Consider the following 23,734-nt stretch of genomic DNA (forward strand, 5'->3'; position numbering starts at 1 on the left):
CATTCCTGTGCCCAAGAAAACAAGACCAGCACTCACCTTTGTAGTGATGAAATGCTTTGAACGGCTGGTCAAGGATTACATCCTCACTACCCAGCAGAGTGGACCCTTTACAGTTTGCCTACTGTCCCAAACGTTCATAGCGCCATAGCATGCATCCTCTACACCACCCTGTCTCACCTGGAAAAGAAGGGAACCTATATTAGATTGTTGTTTATTGACTACAGTTCAGCATTTAGCACCATATTTCCCTCCAGGCTCGTCACAAAGCTCAAGGACCTGGGATTAAACACCTCACTGTGCATGTGGATCTTTGACTTCTTGACAGGCAGACCCCAGATGGTGAGGGTGGGCAGACACACCTCTTCCACCCCCTTATCCTTAACACTGGAGCACCCCAGGGCTGTGTATTGAGCCCCCTGCTGTACTCCTTGTACACACAAGACTGTGTAGCCATTTTCGATTTCAGCAACATCATAAAGTTAGCTGACTACACAGCTGTGTCTGATCACAGACAACAATGAAAAGGCCTAATTGAAAGAAGTAGAGGACCTGCCCTGCTGGTGTCAGAATAACAACCTACTCATGAATGAAAGTGGACTTTGGGAAGAAGTAGGGAAGGAACTACAACTACTTAATATTAACGGGTCCTCGGTGGAGAGGGTGGACAGCTATAAGAACCTTGGTGTCCACACCGCTGGGTGCTGCATACTGACTCAGTGGTGAGAAAGGCAAAACAGAAACTCTTTCACCTCAGACACCTAAGGGAATTCTGGATATCCCCTAAAATACTGAGGAATTTCTACTCCTGCATCATCGAGAGCGTCCTAACAGGGAACATCACTTCCTGGTAGAGGGCTGCATTGGGATTGGGTCCCGCCGGGTCCCGCGGAACCCAACGCAAATCTCGCGGAAGCGGGCGGTTTTAACTTTGCTGCGGGCGGGAGCGGGCGGCTAAAAAAAACACTGCGGGATCGGGATGTAGCCTGGAACCCCCCCACGCCAGCAGAAACCATAGATATACATATATACTGACTGAGTATATACTGTATAGGCCATCTATGAGCAGACACCAGCGTGTCTGAGCCTCCCAGGACGGAGGAGCTCCGAGCCAAGGCTCCGTCCACCGTCCGCTCGCTCCCTCATCCTCGGCCCCTTCCTCCCCCTCTCTCCCTATCCTTCTGCTCCTTCCTCCCCGTCTAACAGCAGCAAGCACCTGCCTTCTTTGCCTTCATCTTCTCCCTATTAACCTATAAAATGACTTGTTTTCATGCGGGACGGGAGAAGACACAACGTCAATGCATCTCTATTATTGTGCGGGCATAAATTCTCAGAGTTTTGCGGGTGAGGGCGGGAGTGGACGTACACATTGTGGGAGCGGGCGGGAGTGTAACACACATGTTGCGGGTGCGGGCGGTAATGGTCAGAAATTCGCCGGGAGCGGGCGGGAGCGGGATGAAGAAAACAGTCCCGCGCAGGGCTCTACTTCCTGGTACAAAAACAGCACAGAACAGGAGCCCTGTAGAGAGTGGTTTGTTCAGCTAAACATACATTAAGCGGTGCCCTACCCTGCCTAAAGTGCGAGTCCTTCTACACCTCAAAATCCTGTATCTGCAGCCAGATGGCCGCAGTGTAAAGCGTGGATCTAGATGGTGATTGTTGTCATTGACAATGGTGAAGACTAGGCGTGTGATGGACACTGCCTAAGTCGCCCATCCGCCCCCCCCCCCCTCATTTCGATGACATTGTGTTTTATATGATTTCACGTGACAAATACATTGATTGATTTATTTGTTACCACTTCGTCTGAGGTGTGGCTGCATAGCACAGTCTAAAATGTGATGCTGATTTTATAGCTCATATGTTGAAGCTGTGGGATACATTTGTACTATCTGCATTTCCAAGTAGTGAAATGCAGTGTTTTGTTGTCCTTAGGGAATTCCAGATTAGATTTGTGCAGTAGAAGGCTCAAATGACGCCCCAAACACCCCCTTTTATGAGAACCCGCACAGAGCGCGAGGAAGAGAGCCTGGGTTGACCAAGAGAGTTGATCGGAGGAGGCAGCAAGGCAAGAGTGGAGGGATTAAACACCAGCTGAAATCCCGTACAGGCATTGGATAATAAACTGATAATTAATTAATCCTACCAAGGGAATTTACATCGGCCGTTATCACAGCGGTAAACAAACTAAGGCGCATGCCCCTAGTGAAGCATGAGGTCAGGAAATGGTCAAGCTAATCAAAGGTCGCCCTACAGCCTGCACTACACATCGCAGTCTGAAGCACGTTCCAGGTCAACACTGTCCATAACACTGATGACGTCAATTGAATCACTGAGTTTGTGGTAGATTTAGTTTGTTAAACAACAGACGCAACTGTACCCAAAACTACAGTTAAATCATTCCACAAATAGAGCAGTAAATGAGGCAATGAGGGACTATGGAAGAAAGTGGAACTACAATTCCTAGAGGGCAACCCCAGAAGCATGTGGCAAGGTCTGGCAAGGACAGATTACAAATCAAACTCCTTCTCTTTGTCATGTGCTGATGCGTCTATAGCAATTGAGATAAACACATGTAATGCTCGCTTTGAGGCCATCAGCAGCCAACATGCAGAAACAGCTGAAGCAGAGGTTAATGGATGGGTTGATGCACCTCTCACACCAGTATATCTCATATCATGACCTCAGGAGGACATTCAAGCATGCAAACTCCCAAGAAAGCAGCAGGACCTGACGGTATTAGTTAGGGGTGGGAATCACCGGAGGCCTCACGATACGATATCATCACGATACTTATGTCAGGATACGATATTATTGTGATTTTAAACATATTGCAATATTCTGCGATATATTGCAATTTATTACCTTTTTTCCAACTTCAAATTTTTTTCCCAATTTCAAATTATGTCCCCAAAGGAAAATTTTGTTAACATCTGTTTTCTCTAAAAAGATAATTTTTTTCTGTTTGTTCATCTCACTTCAATTTTATTGCTGCAAAATGGGATTGTCAAGCAGACAAACTGACCAACACACATATCATAAAAGATCGATACTTGGCGTCTGTGTATCGATACAGTATTGCCACGAAAAATATTGCGATACTATGCTGTATCGATTTTTTTGCCCCACCCCTAGTATTAGTGGGTGTAGCCTCAAACTATCTGCTGACCAACTAGGTATTAACAATGATATTCAACCTGTCACTGGCTCAGTCTGTCATACCCACATCATTCCTGTGCCCAAGAAAACAAGACCAGCACTCACCTTTGTAGTGATGAAATGCTTTGAATGGCTGGTCAAGGATTACATCCTCACTACCCAGCAGAGTGGACCCTTTACAGTTTGCCTACTGTCCCAAACGTTCATAGCGCCATAGCATGCATCCTCTACACCACCCTGTCTCACCTGGAAAAGAAGGGAACCTATATTAGATTGTTGTTTATTGACTACAGTTCAGCATTTAGCACCATATTTCCCTCCAGGCTCGTCACAAAGCTCAAGGACCTGGGATTAAACACCTCACTGTGCATGTGGATCTTTGACTTCTTGACAGGCAGACCCCAGATGGTGAGGGTGGGCAGACACACCTCTTCCACCCCCTTATCCTTAACACTGGAGCACCCCAGGGCTGTGTATTGAGCCCCCTGCTGTACTCCTTGTACACACAAGACTGTGTAGCCATTTTCGATTTCAGCAACATCATAAAGTTAGCTGACTACACAGCTGTGTCTGATCACAGACAACAATGAAAAGGCCTAATTGAAAGAAGTAGAGGACCTACCCTGCTGGTGTCAGAATAACAACCTACTCATGAATGAAAGTGGACTTTGGGAAGAAGTAGGGAAGGAACTACAACTACTTAATATTAACGGGTCCTCGGTGGAGAGGGTGGACAGCTATAAGAACCTTGGTGTCCACACCGCTGGGTGCTGCATACTGACTCAGTGGTGAGAAAGGCAAAACAGAAACTCTTTCACCTCAGACACCTAAGGGAATTCTGGATATCCCCTAAAATACTGAGGAATTTCTACTCCTGCATCATCGAGAGCGTCCTAACAGGGAACATCACTTCCTGGTAGAGGGCTGCATTGGGATTGGGTCCCGCCGGGTCCCGCGGAACCCAACGCAAATCTCGCGGAAGCGGGCGGTTTTAACTTTGCTGCGGGCGGGAGCGGGCGGCTAAAAAAAACACTGCGGGATCGGGATGTAGCCTGGAACCCCCCCACGCCAGCAGAAACCATAGATATACATATATACTGACTGAGTATATACTGTATAGGCCATCTATGAGCAGACACCAGCGTGTCTGAGCCTCCCAGGACGGAGGAGCTCCGAGCCAAGGCTCCGTCCACCGTCCGCTCGCTCCCTCATCCTCGGCCCCTTCCTCCCCCTCTCTCCCTATCCTTCTGCTCCTTCCTCCCCGTCTAACAGCAGCAAGCACCTGCCTTCTTTGCCTTCATCTTCTCCCTATTAACCTATAAAATGACTTGTTTTCATGCGGGACGGGAGAAGACACAACGTCAATGCATCTCTATTATTGTGCGGGCATAAATTCTCAGAGTTTTGCGGGTGAGGGCGGGAGTGGACGTACACATTGTGGGAGCGGGCGGGAGTGTAACACACATGTTGCGGGTGCGGGCGGTAATGGTCAGAAATTCGCCGGGAGCGGGCGGGAGCGGGATGAAGAAAACAGTCCCGCGCAGGGCTCTACTTCCTGGTACAAAAACAGCACAGAACAGGAGCCCTGTAGAGAGTGGTTTGTTCAGCTAAACATACATTAAGCGGTGCCCTACCCTGCCTAAAGTGCGAGTCCTTCTACACCTCAAAATCCTGTATCTGCAGCCAGATGGCCGCAGTGTAAAGCGTGGATCTAGATGGTGATTGTTGTCATTGACAATGGCGTGTGATGGACACTGCCTAAGTCGCCCATCCGCCCCCCCCCCCCTCATTTCGATGACATTGTGTTTTATATGATTTCACGTGACAAATACATTGATTGATTTATTTGTTACCACTTCGTCTGAGGTGTGGCTGCATAGCACAGTCTAAAATGTGATGCTGATTTTATACAGTAAGTCCTAGCAGGAAACTAACTGGAACTGCCTTGTTTATCTTTAAACATCTTGGCCGAGTTGTGGTTAGCTAAGATGTTGAAAAACATTCCTGTTAGTCCCGAGCTGTGCAGCTGGCAGTTTGTCCTCCAACAGTATGTGGATCCTGGTGCCTGATGAGAACTGTTTATCCAGAAGCTGTTTCTGTGCAGGTTTGTAGGTTATCCTTGAGCAGGCAGGCACCACCCTGTGAGACTGTCTCAAACACATAGAGCAGCAGACACACACACACACACACACATACACACAAACACACACACACACACACACACACACACACACACACACACACACACACACACACACACACACACCAATCAATTACTTGCATTGCAGGCTCTTGACAACATAATTTTGGATTGGATTTTACACACACTGACTGTTTGTTCTGTTGGTATTATGTTCCAGTGACTCAGTGATGATTCAGTTCACATCAGTGACTATAATGTTATGACTGTTTATCAGAAACCATATTGCCACCAGCAGTAAACAAAAGGCCTGTTTTCAAAACCCAACAGGGACTTCACACATTCAGGCGTTCACACATGCAGACCCAGTACTTGTTTTGTTTGGTAGCTCTAGAGTCATTCATTCACGCACGCATGCACACACACACACACACACACACACACACACGTGTGTGTATGTGTTAAAGAAACAGAGATTAAGAACGTACAATATGTGTGAGGAGGCCGCACAGATACTCCTATTCAGAAACGAGGCCAGATGCCACACACACAAATACACACACACACACACACACACACACACACACACACACATTCAGAGCGCCCTAGGATCCAGAACAGCAGCATGTGAGTTTGAAGCCCTGAAGTAGCTGAGGATTCTAAATACTGTTAAGTAAATTAAGCGAGGGATGAGCTCATGCAGGCAGACAGCTGCAGTGCCGCTGTGCTCTGATCAGCTGATGCGTCAGCTGACTGTGTGATGTCATCAGTGACTGGGGGGGGGTATGGTCAGCTGTCGAACCCAGTGCTCATTTTTGCTGCTGCTACCTGAGTACGCCATGTTTTACTTGTCACCATCACCTCAACAGTTCAAAACAAATATAGAAATACTCAGGAATACTTTTCTCATCACAAGATGACAATGTGGAACTTTTTGGATGATAATGTTCGCAGAGTTCTGTATTGGATGACATGACGATGAATCATTAAATATATTGTAATGTTATTGCAAAAATGAAACACTTGGACTCTCATTGCCACTGTAAACATATTTTAGTTTTCTGCTTAGAGTTTTCAAATCAATGTGGCCATGTGCCAAACACACACACACACACACACACACACACACACACACACACACACACACACACACACACACACACACACACAGTTATCCACACAGGCAAATCTGAAAGGAGATACAGTCAGATGCAGAATAGCTGGAAAATGCACTTTTTGGTTGCACACTATTTAGAGATTATTCTGGTTTGCTATACCCTTGGTTTTGCAAATTTGTCCATCATTCATATGAGTAATAGGAACATTGTATACACCAAGTTAATTGCTAACATTTGGGTCAAAAACCAGCATTCCTACTGTATCATAAGTGATAGAAATGATGGAAGAATGTATAGAGTATAGAGTGTGGTCTACTCTATCTGTAAAGTGTCTTGAGATAACTCTTGTTATGATATGATACTATAAATAAATTTGAATTGAAATTGAATTGAAGAAACTGTGAAAAATAAGACCCAAGTTTTGATAAACTGTAATTATTTTTCATCCTGGATTATCTGTTGATGATCCCAACTGAACAATGGAGAGATTTGACATCCCGGGATGCCATCTTTAACATGGTGTGTTGATCTATGTCCTCTGTGTGCTTCATGTGTCTGTTTCCAGTCAACATGACCCCAGTAGACCAGCTGGACCAGCAGTGAGCCAGATCCAGCTGGAAGAGCCTGCAACCATACACTCCTATCTGCAGTAAGTAACCTATAAACACAACTTACCAGCAGTAATATGTATAGTCAGCTACATTTATTCACACCTACCTGCACACACACAAATCTACAAATCATATACATTAGGGCTGACAAATAGGGGGGGGGAATCAAATTGCGATTATTTTTTCTGCCAGATATTGCGATTCCGATTTGATTTGTGTTTACTTAAATTCAATATTAACTGTTTAACAGATAAAACATCATCATGGAGCATTATAACATGAGACACCATCAAATCATCGATATGAGTGTTTTTCTTTTAATATGCATGGAACATTGAGCAGTCAAACAAAGAACACTTATCACAAATGCAATTATTACAAAAGCAAAAAGTAATAATCATAAAAAAAACTATTCCAATAAAAAAACATATCAGTACTTTCCTCTAAGCTGAAATGTCTGATCTGCCTCAGTTCAACAGCAGTATCTACATATTACACCTTCTAATATCATATCAAAAAAGTTACAAAAACATGTGAAAAATCCACTGAAAATAGGACATTTCTGTAAACAATCTGTGATATGTAACATTATCCCTGTTTATCTTATGAAAAAACAGTAAATATAATAATAAAAAGAGGAATGAAAAATGTTAAACCAAATGTTGCACCAAACATTCAACTAAATATTGCACATTTGATTAATCGTGGTCTTCATGATTAGCTAATCACACTCTTTCAAATCGCGATTCCGATTCAATAATCATAATAATAATGTATACTTTATTAATCCCGCAAGGGAATGTTTTCAATCTGTTGTTATTACACATATTACACACAGGCCTGAATTACACACACATGCAGGGTACCTATACATGCACTAATGGAGAGATATCAGAGTGAGGAATGGAAAGGCGCCCCGAGCAGTTGAGGGTTTGGTGCCTTGTTCAAGAGCAAGAAAACAATATATCCCCCTTAACATACGTACTCCACAAACAGCACATTTATGAATTAATTATAGAGTATTGTTTGTTAGCACAAAAAGAGAAAAAGAGAGAAAAAGACAAAGTTGGTGATCAAAGTTGGTAATCACTTATGGTAACAAGTCCTTAAAGCTATGTATACCGTAGAATCAGAAAATATTTATAAATAAAAAAATATTGATTCTGGGGAAAAGAATCAATTTTAAAAGTCATCGCAAAAAACATCACGATACATACAATTTTTCGAATGAATTTTAAATTCCATTTGCTTCAGGATATATAGGTCAATAGTACAACGTCATAACGCTTCTTTTGTCAGCCACGAACATTTTGAATCGGTGGAGAATTGTGAAAAAAGAGAATGAAGTATCCAGTGTAGCAGCAATGCATGATTCATTAGCAATGGCTGCAGCGTGAACAGCAGGAGTCAATGACAGCTCATCAGCTGGCCTGGGAAGGCTGCTATGAAGCATTTCAGCAAGGACGTCAGGGGAATAGTGCTCTCAGACATGTTGGACGCAAGCAGAAACATGCATTTGACTGTTTATAGTTTCATGGATCACAAAGCAAGTTCAATAGTCAGTGCTACTGATAACAGGGTTTTTTCCTGCATAGAGGAATTTGTTGGCGCCCCCCCCCCCAAAGAGGTTTTAGCCAGCCCCAAAGGAAAATCACCAGCACCAAAATGATAAGAACTGAGAATAAAATTGTATTTGAATCCTCTCTGAATGTGTTTAAGAGCAATTTACCAAACAACCGTTGAACAAGCAGAACATAAAGTTGAATATGAGACCTAATGTCAGTTCTATCTCCAGTGTCAGGCTGTGTCAGACTGTCCCAGTGATTTATTTAAATATCAATCTAATCTTTTTAACCAGTTTTGTAAATTGGGGTTTTATTCACTCAAGCATAATATATATTTTTGTTTATCAAATTGTCAGAAATATTGAGTAAATGCTTAGATTTCTGTTAATTAAGGCAACACAGACTCATTGCCTTTACTGTACGCGGACCGATCATGCTTACTGTTGTGTGTACTGAGTGCTGGCCGTCTTCTTTTTTTATTTTATTGTCATCTTTTTTTCCCCCAATGGTTTCTTGGTCTTATTTAGCCTTTCGTAAAAAAACAACAAAAAAAAACAGTTGCCAGTGGGTATGTGGAAAGACTGTAAAGTAGCTCAAGTACTATAATTAAAAGAAAAATGTATTTGATAAAAAAGAATATATAAACATATCAGCATGAAGTCAACTGTAACACCTGAACACTACATGTTGCAGTTATGTGTGAAAAGAGTGTGTGAAAACTAGCTGACAAGCGAGCACCGACATTTAAACAGGTGGCCAAAAGTAATGACTAAACAGTTCAAATGATTAGTTCTAAGTACTGGATGAATGGTAGAAATAGGTAGCTAAAAGGATTAATGTATACATGGTTGAAACATTCAGCTTTACTCCAAGTAGCAGTAGCCTAGTAGGCTTGTAGTAGTATGATGCTGACCAAACCAACCTTAATATTGGCAGTTGACTTGTATGAACAACTTAACAATGTCTACTTTTATATAACAAATAGTGTTGTACATTTGAAACATACATTGGGAATTGATGAGGGGGTACGTTAGTTTATCTGACAGAGTTATTTCAACTGCACCTTTGTATTTATTTATGCACATATAATACTGCATAGTAGGGGTGTGAATCTTCACAGGTCTCACCATTCGATTACGATTATCCTGTCAATGATTCAAATCGATTCAATATCACCTCCTCAATATTATTATATATGTCTACACATTTCAAAATTTCATCAACAAATTCAAGCAGTCATATATATATATACAGTTGTGTTCAAAATAATAGGAGTCCAACATCACTAACCTCGTAAATCAAATTTTTTGGTAGAAGTGATATATCTACATGGCAAATAATTTACTAGTAAGTGTTGTATAGTCATAGAAAACCAACAGACCCAACAGTCATGACATGCATGCTGCTCATTCTGTGTAATTGAATATGTAATTGAAAGGGGCATGTTCAAAATAATAGCAGTGTTGTGTTCAACTAGTGAGGTGATTGATTCTGTGAAGAAACAGGTGTCAATTATGGCCCATATTTAAGGAAGGAAGGAAGGAAGCAAATGTTGTGCATGCTGGTTATAGTGCATTTCACACTGAAATACTCAGCAAAATGGGTCATTCCAGATATTTCTCTGAGGAACAGCGGACTTTTATTAAAACGTTGATTGGAGAGGGCAAACATATAAAGAAGTGCAGAAAATGATAGGCTGCTCAGCCAAAATGATTTCAAATGCCTTGAAATGGCATCCAAAGCCTGAACGACGTGGGAAAAAACGGCCAACTACCATTCGAATGGATCGAAGAATAGCCAAAATGGCAAAGGCTCAACCAATGATCAGCTCCAGGAAAATCAAAGAAGACTTAAAGTTACTTGTGAGTACTGTTACGATCAGAAGAAGGCTATGTGAAGCAAAACTATCATATATATGCATACATACATATATATAAAGTCTCATTGCTGAAAAAAGACATGTACTGAATAGGTTGAAATTTGTTGCAATTAGCAAAATTGTTCTTTTTGGGTCTAGGGGCCGCAGACAGTTTGTCCGATGACCCCCATGCACTGAATTCAAGCCACAGTACACTGTGAAGACAGTAAAGCATGGTGGTGAAAAATTCATGTTATGGGGATGTTTCTCATACTGTGGTGTTGGCCTATTTATCGCATACCAGGGATCATGGATCAGTTTCAATACATCAAAATACTTGAAGAGGTCATGTTGCCTTATGCTGAAGAGGAAATGCCTTTGAAATGGGTATTTCAACAAGACAATGACCCAAAACACACCAGTAAGCGAGCAAAGTCTTGGTTCCAGATGAACAAGATTGATGTTATGGAGTGGCCAGCCCAATCCCCAGACCTCAATCCCATAGAAAACTTGTGGGGTGACATCAAAAATGCTGTTTCTGAGGCAAAACCCAGTAATGCAGAGGAATTGTGGAATGTAGTTCAATCATCCTGGGCTGGAATACCTGTTCACAGGTGCCAGAAGTTGGTCGACTCCATGCAACACAGATGTGAAGCAGTTCTCAGAAATAATGGTTATGCAACAAATATTAGTGCAGTTATTCAAAGTAAAGCAAACCCTTGAGACATGTTTCTATTTATACAGTAAATGTTTGAGTTTGTAAAGAAAAATGCAAATACTGCTATTTTTTTGAACAGCCTAATATTCCTTTTTCTTCACTTTCTGTAAAGGTATAACACAAACTTGATCAATTTTGGTCATGTTTTGATTTGGAATTGAATGTGCAGTGTTCCCAATGCATTGATATTATGGAATTAAAAGCTATTCTAAGGATTTTGAGCATTATTCACTTTTTTTAAACACACTGCTATTATTCTGAACACAACTGTATGTATATCATCAGTAACAGAAAGAATCAGAGCAATGGCAGCATAAAACCTTTGCATCTGACAGCCAAGAGTCATTATTCACACCACCACTAGAGGTCCTGTCAGGCAGATGTAAACATTGGTCTTTTCTCTGCTGAAAAAGTCTGCAGTATGGTAGACTGGAGCAGATTAGACCTGGACAGATCAGTTCGGATCAGATATTTTGCACAGTAAGCGTTCTGTAAATCACACACTTCTCTTGGCAGGCAACAAGACAATAAGGGGTAGAAGTACAAATGTACTAACAGCAGGTCTTTGCTCCTCTGTCCAGGCACTGTGATTTGGATATGAATGGGAAGGTGAATACTAATGCTGAGAAGATCACTCACTCCAAAAGTGCAAATATGGTGTCAGACCTGTCCCCAGAAGACCAGCCTTACACCCGGGTGAGCGCACACACACACACACACACACACACACACACACACACACACACACCCCAATCAATTACTTGCATTGCAGGCTCCTGACTTAATTCCAGAAATTTGAAAAAAGAAAAGAAATGGTCATGGTCAATATATTAACTGTGTACTGCCTTTAGTGTCATCAGTCCTCAGGAAGTAGTGTGATCACGCTCGCTATTGTTGCCTAAAGGGTCTTGGCTTAGTAACCAAGTTTTTCATCACATCCTTTGTTGACCTCATGTCCCTCGTTAACCTCATTTTATTTGAGAAAATAATTCCATTTAATTGGCTCCATCTATAGCAATAGCATGACCTCTATACCTCACTATTACAGTGGGAATTGCTTGGTATTTCACAAATACTATTTAATAAATGCATAACCAATATATAAACCCTCTTTCTCCTCTTTTTTCTGTCTGTCTGTCTCTCTCTCTCTCTCTCTCTCTCTCTCTCTCTCTCTCTCTCTCTCTCTCTGTCTGTCTGTCTGTCTGTCTGTCTGTCTGTCTGTCTGTCTGTCTCTCTCTCTCTCTTTGTCTGTCTGTCTCTCTGTCTGTTTGTCTCTCTGTCTCTTTGTCTGTCTGTGTCTATCTCTGTCTGTCTGTCTCTCTCTCTCTCTCTCTGTCTCTCTGTCTGTCTGTCTGTCTCTCTGTCTGTCTGCACCTTAACTAAGAACAACTTAGTACTTAGAACTTTGTACGTGCACTCAATTCTTGCTCTTCTGAGTTTGTACCTTCATGGTTGAATGCACTTATTGGAAGTCGCTTTGGATAAAAGCGTCCGCTAAATGTAACGTAATGTAAATTGTAATGTATCTGTCTCTCCCTCCCTCCCTGCAGACATCTCGTACTCCCAGAGGTACTCCCAGAACGGCAGCCACGTTTGGGAAGCGCTCCAACTCTATGCGCAGGAATCCCAAAGCAGCAGTCAGCAAACAGGGATGGCTCTACAAGCAGGTCAAAGCTCTTCTCTCTCCTCCCATATGACGTGACTCCCCTGGTTTTACATCAGTCCCCTGGTCATGTTTAGTCCTACTTAGCCCGTGGTCCTATGATGCCTTCTGTTGCTCTGGGGGAGCTGTGTCAGGTCTAAGAAAATCAGCCCAGTGATGTCGAACTAACGACACGCTTTACTGCAATGGAAGGATCCAGTGTTTTTGAAGCTTGGCCCACACTAGGGACTATAACTGGATATTTCGACCTCTGTTTTGATTGTGACACTTCTTTTTTTGAATCTGTCTCTTGTGACTCCCCCAGCTTTTCAGAAGTGCAATACTAACTTGCTTTAAAGTGCCCATATTATGAAAAAATCACTTTTTCTGGGATTTGGGGTGTTATGTTGTGTCTCTGGTACTTCCACACACATACAAACTTTGAAAAAAATCCATCCATGCTGTTTAGAGTGAGATACGGTTTCTGAATGTGTCCTGCCTTCAGTCTCTGGGCGAGCTGTTCAAAATCGGCACGGCTTGTGACGTCACAAGCCGAAACGAGCAGGCTAACCGCAACCATTAGCTCGTAGCGTTAGCATGCTAACGCTAATGCTAACGCTAGCATACTAACGCTAGCATGCTACCTCGTTCTCAGTAGCAAAGCACTGCTACAACACACAAAAGTTCACCATAATCTACAAAAGAACTACTTACATGTGTGCCCTCATTTAGAAGTCTCCCAGCTAATCCTGCCTTGTAACTGACCAAAGTTGTAGAAACAGCCTTTCTTTTACTGTCTATGGAGCTAGCTAGCTGACATGATCTACATCTGAGCTACTGGGCATGTGCAGTGCAATCAAAGATAGTACAGAAGAAGAAGAAGAAAAGAGGTCTCACTCTGTAGCTAAAACAGAGACCAGGTGAAAAGAGGATCTGCAGCAGTGAGAGAGAGCACTGCAGTACAACAAAAATATGGTGTTTTTTGAAAATTAAACCATGTAAACCTATTCTGGTACAACCTTAAAATACAATTATGAACCTGAAAATGAGCATAATATGGCTGCTTTAAGTAACAACGGGAATACAGAGGCCATGATTAAAAAACTGTAAGCAAAAGTTAGTGACTCCTGTGCTTCCCTTTTTAGTGAAAATGATTTGAAGCACATTCTGATAATTAGCAAGAACCTAATACCATCCAGTTCATCAGCCTTTTGTTAGGTTGAATAAGAAACCAAAATATGAATGCAGCAGTAAGACACTTTAATGTGTTTAATAGTTTTTTTAGATGATAATGGAGCTCCCAGATCTGCACAGATACATTCATACATATTTGCTTTTGGCTTTTTCATGGGATTTGTTGACAACAATAATCATGCTGAAGATGATGATGTTGATTATTATTGTTATTTGGATCTCCCTTAGCTACCAGTAAGGTAGCAGCTACTCCTGGGGTCCACACACAATAAAACATAACCTATGAAACAAGACACATAAGACATAAAGAAATGAGAACATGTTCAAGACAAGGAAAAGTCAGGGGAAAAACTACACATTGCATTCCGCAGTGTTCCTCCCCCCCATTTATAAGGTTTAGGTGCAGCACCCGAGCCGTTTTGGGCAGCACCTTAGCCAAATGAATGTAATTAAAAGACTTTCCTCAGATCTAATAATTGTAGTTGGACTTCTTTAGCAAGTTTTTCATCTTATTTATTTATTATCTGCTCTAGCTTTTTCAACATTTTAGACACAGATATGGTAATAATAAAAAATGATTAAAAAAAGAGACTCAAAACTACCACAGAGGGACAGAAACCGACTACAAAGAGACGCCGAATGACAACAGAGACCCAAAACAACCCCAAAGAAAACAGAAATGACCAAATAGAGACACAACACGAGTACAAAGAAACACAAAATGCATGGGGAAATTGCATTATTTATTGAAAAAGGTCACATTTTCTTGGGGAAGGAAGCCTAAACCCTGTGCAAAATATGCGCACCTAAGTCTTCCACCATGCTAGAGAAAACACTGCCATTGTAGTTTTTCAGTTTGGTTAAGTAAAGTTGGGCTTAGGGCCCTATTTTAACGATCTAAGCGCACGGCGTGAAGTGCATGGCGCAGGTGCGTTTAGGGCGTGTCCAAATCCACTTTTGCTAGTTTAACGGCGATACTTAATATTTTTATTTTTAATCTTCTGCATGTGTGTGTGCTGCTGCGCGTCCCTGTGTGTGTGTAACAAGCATAGTGTGTGCACGCTGTGCACGGGCCTAGGCGCATTTTACTAATGCACTGTTAAAATAACAATGAAATGCTGCGCTATTGACTTTAGACCAGGTTTTTGTTAGTCAATGGTGTGATCACTTTCCACTGCCTGAAGATAGCAATAGTACGCCAAGAACTCACCTGAACACACCTCCCTGTAAGACCAGCACGTCCATGGGCGCAGGTGCATTTGTTATTTAAACGACGTGGGCGCTGGACGGGAAATTTACAAGTGCGTCGGTCTTAAACTAGCAAAGACAATTGCGCCAAGATAGGGCCGTTAGTGTTGTGTTTTTTCAGTAGTCTTTTAAACTACTGCCTTACTGGGTGCTTCAATAATCAGTTGTTGTATTTTAGCAGAATACTGAAAGCAGAAAGGCAGAACTAAGTATACTTTAATATTAATTTAAGTTATCACGGTATTCAAGCATGTTTTTGCATATTTTCCTCATATCGAGCATCCTGAGTACAGACAACTTTGTTAATTACTATAACAGATATTCCTAATTAGACTGCATGCCAAGCTATGGTCTACTGTGAGCCCTGAGAGACTGGCAGGCCCTCTCTCTGTACTCGGCCTGGCAGCTGACGGCGGGGCGGTGTGAGCCGTGCAGCTTTATTCTGAGCTATCTGATGAATGAGCTTGTGACGTGTGTTCCCACAGGCCAGCAGTGGAGTGAAGCAGTGGAACAAGAGGTGGTTCGTCCTGGCTGACAGATGTCTCTTCTACTACAAAGGTTTGTGCTTCACTCTGTTCTCCAGCTCGGATATCTGCTTCTGTGGTTTTCACTTTATAACATTTGTGATGAGCAGAGCCACACGGAATTGGCAGATGCCGAATTTTATGTTGAATTCTTTGGCAGATTTAAAAAAAAAACTCATATTAAACTGTAATGAATGTTGACACATCACCACAAGCAGGAAAAAAATTGTCCGCTAAATTCCACAAATTTTTAATGTGGATCACCGCATCAACAAACCAAACAAAAAAAATCTGCAGATTCTGTTTGGGCCTGCTAATGATGCTAATGCTGTGTTGTATTTAGATAATGTGTGGCCAGCATGAGGGTTACTAACTTATTAATGTGGTTCATTTATTAAGCCACCTCTGTAATAACAAACACATACAGCACACTGCTTGATGTGTTAAACATTGGTAAATGCAGTAGAAATGCATAGTTTCTGCACTCACTGTGGCCACATTGTGGACAGTTAGGTTAGAAGTTATGTTTGTGCCTAACTTTACATTTCTGAAATATTATTTGATGTCAGTGGTTCTCCCTTTGTTCTCAGAGTGCATACATGACATGGAACTAATGATCAAATCAAGTAACATGAGTCAGCCATGTTGGTTGCTTTGAGTAGTTAACTTTCATTTTTTTGTAATGCTGTAAAATGTTCTGCAATGTCTAATCAGACCTTCATCATCTTGTTGAGACTGAATGTACTTCACCTGGTGTTAAACATTTACTGACTGCTTTGCTTTTACAGTTTTTTCCAACTGCTTACACACGTTTTCAAAACTATTTCTCCTTTTTTCAAAACTCTACACACAATTCCCAAAACTACACACACAAAATGCAAAATGCCTCACATCTCCTTCAAAATGCCATAAATACTGCATTCAAAATGCCATGAACACATCTCAACATGAAGCATTTGCATCAAATGGCAAACACTTTTTTCATAATAGTACATTTTTGGATATACCACTGTTGTTCTAAATCTAAAGCTCTTTTGTCTTTCATAGGCTTATATCTACATTTACAATCTTCTAGAGAGAAAGTAATCAGCTGAGAGTGGTTGAAAAGTGCACTGTAAACAACAATGTAATGTTACAGTAAAACAGGAAATATTTATTGGGCAAAACATTACGTCTGTAACAGGAGCACAGTGTTGTATACAATAGCATGAAACAAGAAAACAAAACTACAAACATGTAAATCAAAGGTATCATTTTTAGAATAAAGAGAGTGTGTGTGTGTGTGTGTGTGTGTGTGTGTGTGTGTGTGTGTGTGTGTGTGTGTGTGTGTGTGTGTGTGTGTGTGCTTGTTTTACTATATTCGTGGGGTCCAAAAACCGGGGAATACATTATACTTGTGGGGTCTGCACAGCCTGTGGCCCAAAATGCTGGACCCAAACAAGGTTAAAGGGCTGTTTGAGGGTTAAGACTTGGTTTTAGGATTAGGGTTAGAATTAAGTTATGGTTAGGGTGAGGGTAAGGGTTAAGGTTAGGCATTTAGTTGTGATGGTTAAGGTTAGGGTAAGGGGTTAGGGAATGCATTATGTCAATGACGGGTCCCCACAAAGATAGTGAAACAAACATTTGTGTGTGTGTGTGTGTGTGTGTGTGTGTGTTTGTGTGTGTGTGTGTGTGTGTGTGTGTGTGTGTGTGTGTGTGTGTGTGTGTGTGCTTGTGCTTGTCTGTCAGGGTGGGGGTGGGGGGTATTGTGTGCAAAACAAAGTCTAATTGATTTACTGTATAATGCTGAAATAGTCATTAAATAGTGGGATGCCTGTTCTCATTTCTGAAGGTTTGAAGTATGGACGGCACTGTAAAGCTACTCAAGATGGGCTTTTTTATTATTACTATTATATGTCATTTAGCTGACGCTTTTATCCAAAGCGACTTACAATTGCTATATATATATATATATATGTGTGTGTGTGTGTGTGTCAGAGGTCTCACGCCTCTGGAGCAACTAGGGGTTAAGTGCCTTGCTCAAGGACACATTGGTTGATGTATCGCAGTGGGAATCGAACTCGGGTCTCCCACACCAAAGGCATGTGTCATATCCACTGCGCCATCACAACCCAATTGCTCACTCATGGTCAATCCGTGGTTGATCACATGATGAACTTCACCTGGTGTTGTCAAACATTTACTGACGTTTACTGACATTTACATGGTGAATAAGTGTGGCCCTGATCTCATCAGAGATGGCTCTCCTTCTTTCCCTTCTTCCCTCCTCCTCCTCCTCCTCCTTCTCGTCCCCTGTCTCTCCCTCCTCCTCCCCTTGCTCTCTGTCTGTTGTTGGCATCCATTGTTCAAAACAGGTAATCTGACCTTTGACCATAGGCCTATACTAAAGCAGTTGTTGGTTAGTGATCAGTAAAGCATAATGTGTTTGCACATGTGAGGAGTGTGTGTGTGTGCCCTGGTTAATAAGTGTAGCATTTCGATTGGTTGTGTTTGGAAAAGGTAAGCAAGTCACATCCTGTTAGATTTTTGTGTCTTAGGTAGAGAATTGTGTGTAGTGTTTTGAAAAAAAAGTGTTTTATGCAATTGAAAACTGAGTGAAAGGCTGAGATATAGCTTATGGTTTTGGAGATTTGGTGTGTAGTTTTGCACTTCTGAGTGAGAGGTTTCAAAAATCGTGTGACATGAAAAGATTTTGTGTGTAAGCAGCCAACCACAAATACACAAAGGAAGCTTGTACAGACAAAAAACATATACAACAGCAAACATATCAGGGAATACTGTACAAAATGTGCAAGAAACAAGAAAATATGCTGCCAATGTATCAACCTCATGGGTCATCCAATCTCGCCTCTCTGTCAACATGTTCTCGACATCACACCTGATTTCCTCCCTTGCAGTGCAACAAGGGAAACATCTTTTGGTATGACGCAGCCCCCCCAACAGTCTGCTGTGATATCCTCACCTGTCACCTGTTTGAGTTTGGTTGCTCTAAATTGTGAGGAAATTGAATAATTCCCCATCTAGCCTAAGTCTATCCATCTGACAACTTTTACAACAAAACCACAAAACTATTATGTATCTAATATGACCTAATGTTCATATAATAGTCATATAGTTTGACAAAGTTTAATAGTCTCATATAGACAATTGTGCTAGAGCGATTGAGAAAAAACTGTAATGAAATCACTACTTCACCCAGTTATTCAGATGACTACTAGGTACTAATGATATTATTTATGTAATTACCTTTCTATTAAGCTGCACTCTCTTCTTATACATGGTGTTGCCCCGAGAATAAGACTTATTTTTGTTCTTCCCTCGAAATGCGTCAGAAAAAGTGGGTTTGCCTTTTGTTCGGGGTCTCAATAAACTGTACATTCACAACAGCAGATGGCGCCAAATAGCGAGCCACCTGGCAATCGCTGCCAGGTGGCTCGCTATTAAGCCACTGAACCAGAGAATGGGAGTGACCATAGTGACAGTGAATTGCGGCTCGGGGTACATATTTCTGTCTGAACAAGAGAGTAGGAACCGAGCCTGGCATTCACTTTTTTCTGTCCGACCAGAGCTTGACGCAATTTTTGTAAACCGAAGCACTGAGTTAATGTTTCGCTGTCCGGAGTGCTACTCGGGACACATGCGCCTATTTTCTGACTATGTGTCTGTGTGGACGCTGCTGAAGCTGTGTGACATCTGGCAGAACATCTGCAGACGCTATATCTTCACCAAAAAAATAACTTGAACCTGGTTGTTTTTTCACTCTGAGATGAATAGCCTAGTTGGTATTAGAAATAATCCTAACTAGAGCTGGGCTATATGGAGAAAATCAAATAACACAATTTGTTTGACCAAATGCATCACTATCGATATTGCGGTGATATTGTAGGGTTAACTATTGCTGCTTTTACAAAATATTTACATATTGAGATTTTTGATAAATAATCATCAGTGATGTGGATATAATGACTAAGTGGGTAAAGGCAGACGATAGAACAGCTAGAACAGTCTGGTACGTTCAGAAAATGACATCACGTTACTGTAATGCAGCCTTTAAAACCAGGAAAAGACAACACGTGTCATATTACGATATCTAAAATGTAAGACAATATCTCGCCTCATAAATTGATATCGATATAATATTGATATAATGCCCAGCCCTAGTCCTACCGATAGACTACAGTTTTTTTTCATTTGTATGGTATTTACGTTATACCATAAGTTGTTGATTAACACGTGACTAATTAATGTGACAAGTTTTAATATTTTCAAATCTGAACAACAACATTTTTTTTTCCATCAACGAGTCTTGAACAACAGTGGGGTCGTCTTAAAATCAGGGTTGTCTTATATTTGGGCGAATCCATTAAATGACCAGAGAATACTGGAAATGTTAATCGTCCAACCATATTCAGTATTTGTAAAAGAGTGTTGTGTGTGTGTGTGTACACATCAATTCTCACATGCAGATGAATGGGTCACTGAGCTGAATCTGGGCTGCAGCCTGGCTCTGCTCTCATTTCAGCAGAGCACATCACCATGGTAATGGTGGCTGCAGTCTCTGGAAATCAGCGGTGGAAGAAGTATTCAGATCATTTTACTTAAGTGAAAGTACCCAGTATTAAAAGTAAAAGTACTCAATGCAGAAAAATCCTCCCATTTTAGAAACTGGAAAGGATCCAAACAGCTGTGTGTTTAATGGTCTAATCATTTTAGCTGTACCTCAACATTTGTACTTAAGTACAGTACTTGAGTAAATGTACTTGGTTTACATTCCACCACTGCTGAAAGTAAAAAAACATATGTGTTAGTTATGAAAAAAAGATCTCCTCATTTATTATAACTTTGGTAACCATTTTTGTTCAAATGGAGAGATTGAACAACAATAATTTGATGAATGCAATGTTTGTTTTTTCCATAACTAGCTCATTAGGTGTTCTTAAAATAATAAATACACCATTAAAAATGACAAGAAATGTTTTTAAAATCAAGTGTTGAAGTTAAATTACTCGTCTTTACCAAAAACAATACAATTTAAGAGAAAATGTATGAATTGAATTATTTTCTTAGTTGATCTGTATCCAAATCCCAGTGCTTTTGTATTCCGTGGTTTTCCAGTCTTATAATGAGTCCAGGGGACTTGTCTGTTTCTAGCGCTGCAGTAAGTGTCCAGTACTGTGGGCCTCATGTCTCAGTGATGTGTTGTCCTCTACCTCGGAGCTGATAGCAGCCTTGACTAACCTTGTGCAGAATGCAGCAGTAAAGCCCTGATAGACAGAAGCTGTTCACAGAAAACACACTGTGATAAGAGTCCAACCGCCAACAAAACACACAATAATAATAGTTATGCTCCTGTCAAACTCCTTTTTCAGTGTCATATTTTATTTATACTTATTTTGTTTTTAGTTAAGGCAGTATTTATGAGCCAGTGGAACAAAATGTTGTTCATATGTACACTCTGTACGGCAATAAAATCCATCTATTTATATTTCTATCTATCTATTCTTTCTCTCCATCCATCTATCCATCTATCCATCCATCCATCCATCCATCTTTCCATCTATCTATCTATTCTTTCTATCTACCAATCCCTCCATATTGCTATATTTGACATACAGTTCTTTGTCCCCTTTGTCTTTCTTTCTCCGTAGCAGTTTAACAAAATAATCTAGGCTAAGGTTGTGATGATTTTACAAACTTCTAATAACAAACATGGCCCACAAGTGCCCGTGCCCGTTCTTTTCTTTTCTTTCTTATTCTGACGTTATTTCCCTCTGTGCTGGGGGCTTCTCTCTGTATTCTGAACACGTCTGTTGTGTTCCAGCCTCCTCTCCTCTCCATCTGGCCCAGCTGTGTTTTGGAAACGAAGGCTTAGAGAGACAGAGAGCGAGCAATGGAGGGAGGAATTTGTGACTTTGCAATTTACCACTGCAATTGCTATGCCACCCAGGACTGAGGGCCAAAACATGGGCACAAGGGGAGGAGAAAAAGCCCCGTTTTTTGTTGTGTGGGTGTTTTACAGGGCTATCTCTGACTCCTCCGAGGCACAGCTTGGGCTTATATGAGTGTGTCTGTTTAGACAAATAAGTTTTATATTTCAGATATTTCTTCACTTAGATTAGACTATCGATATCAATGATACTCTATAATCAATATGCTCAATTTAAAAAAAAATAACAAAAGTTGTTACAAGAATTATTTATCAAGAGATGGACAGAAACACTGAAAATGTCATAAAGTTAGTTTTTACCTGCAAGTAGAGTCAATTTGCAGCACTTACAGCAAAGCACAGAAAATTTGACTAACGAGAAGCCCTCTACATCGGCTTTTTATGATTAATATGAAGACATAATACAGAGTCGATGTCCTCTCCTCTATCTGGTCAGAGTCGATGACATCTCCCTTATCTGGTCAGGGAGTGCATGTTCTGCCCTCAGGCTCCAGACAAGATAGCCAATGGCTCCATGTTATCTTGTGGGAGAGCAATGAGTATAATATGATATTCTTATGCAAACAGTTTAATAATAACAAGAATTTTTCTAACAAAAGGCCATTAAACAGTTTGAGTGTAAATGTATAATCTCTCATTTTCCAAAATGTTTTATTTCACTTCATTTTATCCAAATTAGCAATTTCAAATGGTCTTAATGTATGTTATATTCAGTCTTGAATTATCTCAATAAAAGTCTATACTTAACTTATACTGTATAATAACAATAATCTACCACCCCATTGCATACTAGAAACAGATACATTTTATAGATACATTTTGTTTTGCCAAAAATGTAAATGTGCTTAACGGGGCAAAAGTGTGTCCGTTATTGTTAATATTTTGCTGTATAGTTGCCTTCACTCAGGGGTGGAATTACATGTAACAGGTGACAAATTACATTTACTCTTGTTACTGTGACAAAGACTTTTACTTAAGTACTTTTTTTATCACAAGTATTATAAATATATACATATACATTTCAAGTTACAGAGAGAAAAAAAAAGTCTTGATAAACTGTGCGAGAATGGAACTATGTGCACTGTACCAGTGGATGTACAAACGCGTATCAGTGGAGAACTTTGATACTTAAGAAAACTTAAAAATGTGATCATGCTCAGGCAAGTTCTGAAGCGTCGTTCTTTCTCTGATTTCTAAGCAGATTTATGGACGTATTACATGCGATGGGCATCTGAAATAATGACATCCTTGGGAAGTGTACCTCAACCTGAATGATATCAGTATCTGTTCTAGGTCTGTACAACTGAATTACGACTCAAATTACCCCACACAGTCTCTTTGGCTCATGTCTCTCCCTTCACGCCTCCCCTTTAACTCTCCCGTGCCCCTCTGGAGAAGCTTTTGGCTTTCTTTTTTAGCTTTGTCCTGCTGAATGTCCCTGTTCATTACATACCATATCCTGTATTTCCCAATGGAGGAGGACAGGGAATACTTCATTCCCCACCTCCCCCCTATAATGTTAATCCCATCCCAATCCCAGGTTAAGAGTCTACAGCCATGCTAGCAGCTATTCGAATATTTCATATTTATATGCTAGCTCAGCTATCTACTTAATAGACCACGTTGCCTTCTCTGAAGGGTTCAGGTAGGAGGGGTGAGGCTGGTTTTGGCTGGCTCCGCTTTGGCCCCACATGACGTGGTTTTTGGCGATTCCGCCTCTCTTGGACGAAACACCATGGGAGCTCCCACTTCGGAGGTAACCTGCTGTCTCAGTCGAGCAGGACCCTGTTCCACCCCTTCTTGGCAGGGCTCAGATCAGTGGCCTGGGCCCTGAAAGGGATGGCCTCTTGGCTTGCCAGAGCCTGTATTAAGGACTATGCAAGAAGCCCGGTCCCCATCCAGCAGAGATGGGGACTCGAGTTTGAGACTCGGACTTCCAACTTGACTTGAGTCTCGTCCTCAAAAGACTTCAGCCTCGACTCAGACTTGAGATGCGGGACTTGCGAACAAACT

At 41.2% G+C, this 23,734-nt stretch overlaps 1 protein-coding gene across 16 annotated transcripts in view; it reads left to right on the forward strand.

The window, feature by feature from the left end:
- The window catches only part of plekha6 (pleckstrin homology domain containing, family A member 6), a 129,114-nt gene that overhangs the window by 47,789 nt on the left and 57,591 nt on the right, over positions 1–23,734 (forward strand). For all 16 annotated transcript variants that reach the window (XM_036001963.1, XM_036001964.1, XM_036001959.1 and 13 more), the window contains 4 exons: positions 6,980–7,063; positions 11,748–11,862; positions 12,717–12,833; positions 15,736–15,808. In XM_036001963.1, coding sequence (XP_035857856.1) covers positions 11,764–11,862; positions 12,717–12,833; positions 15,736–15,808 — 289 coding nt within the window. In that variant the 5' untranslated portion in view covers positions 6,980–7,063; positions 11,748–11,763. The remainder of the gene's footprint in view (positions 1–6,979; positions 7,064–11,747; positions 11,863–12,716; positions 12,834–15,735; positions 15,809–23,734) is intronic.

Source organism: Sander lucioperca, chromosome 6 (assembly GCF_008315115.2).
Source record: "Sander lucioperca isolate FBNREF2018 chromosome 6, SLUC_FBN_1.2, whole genome shotgun sequence".
NCBI lineage: Eukaryota > Metazoa > Chordata > Actinopteri > Perciformes > Percidae > Sander > Sander lucioperca.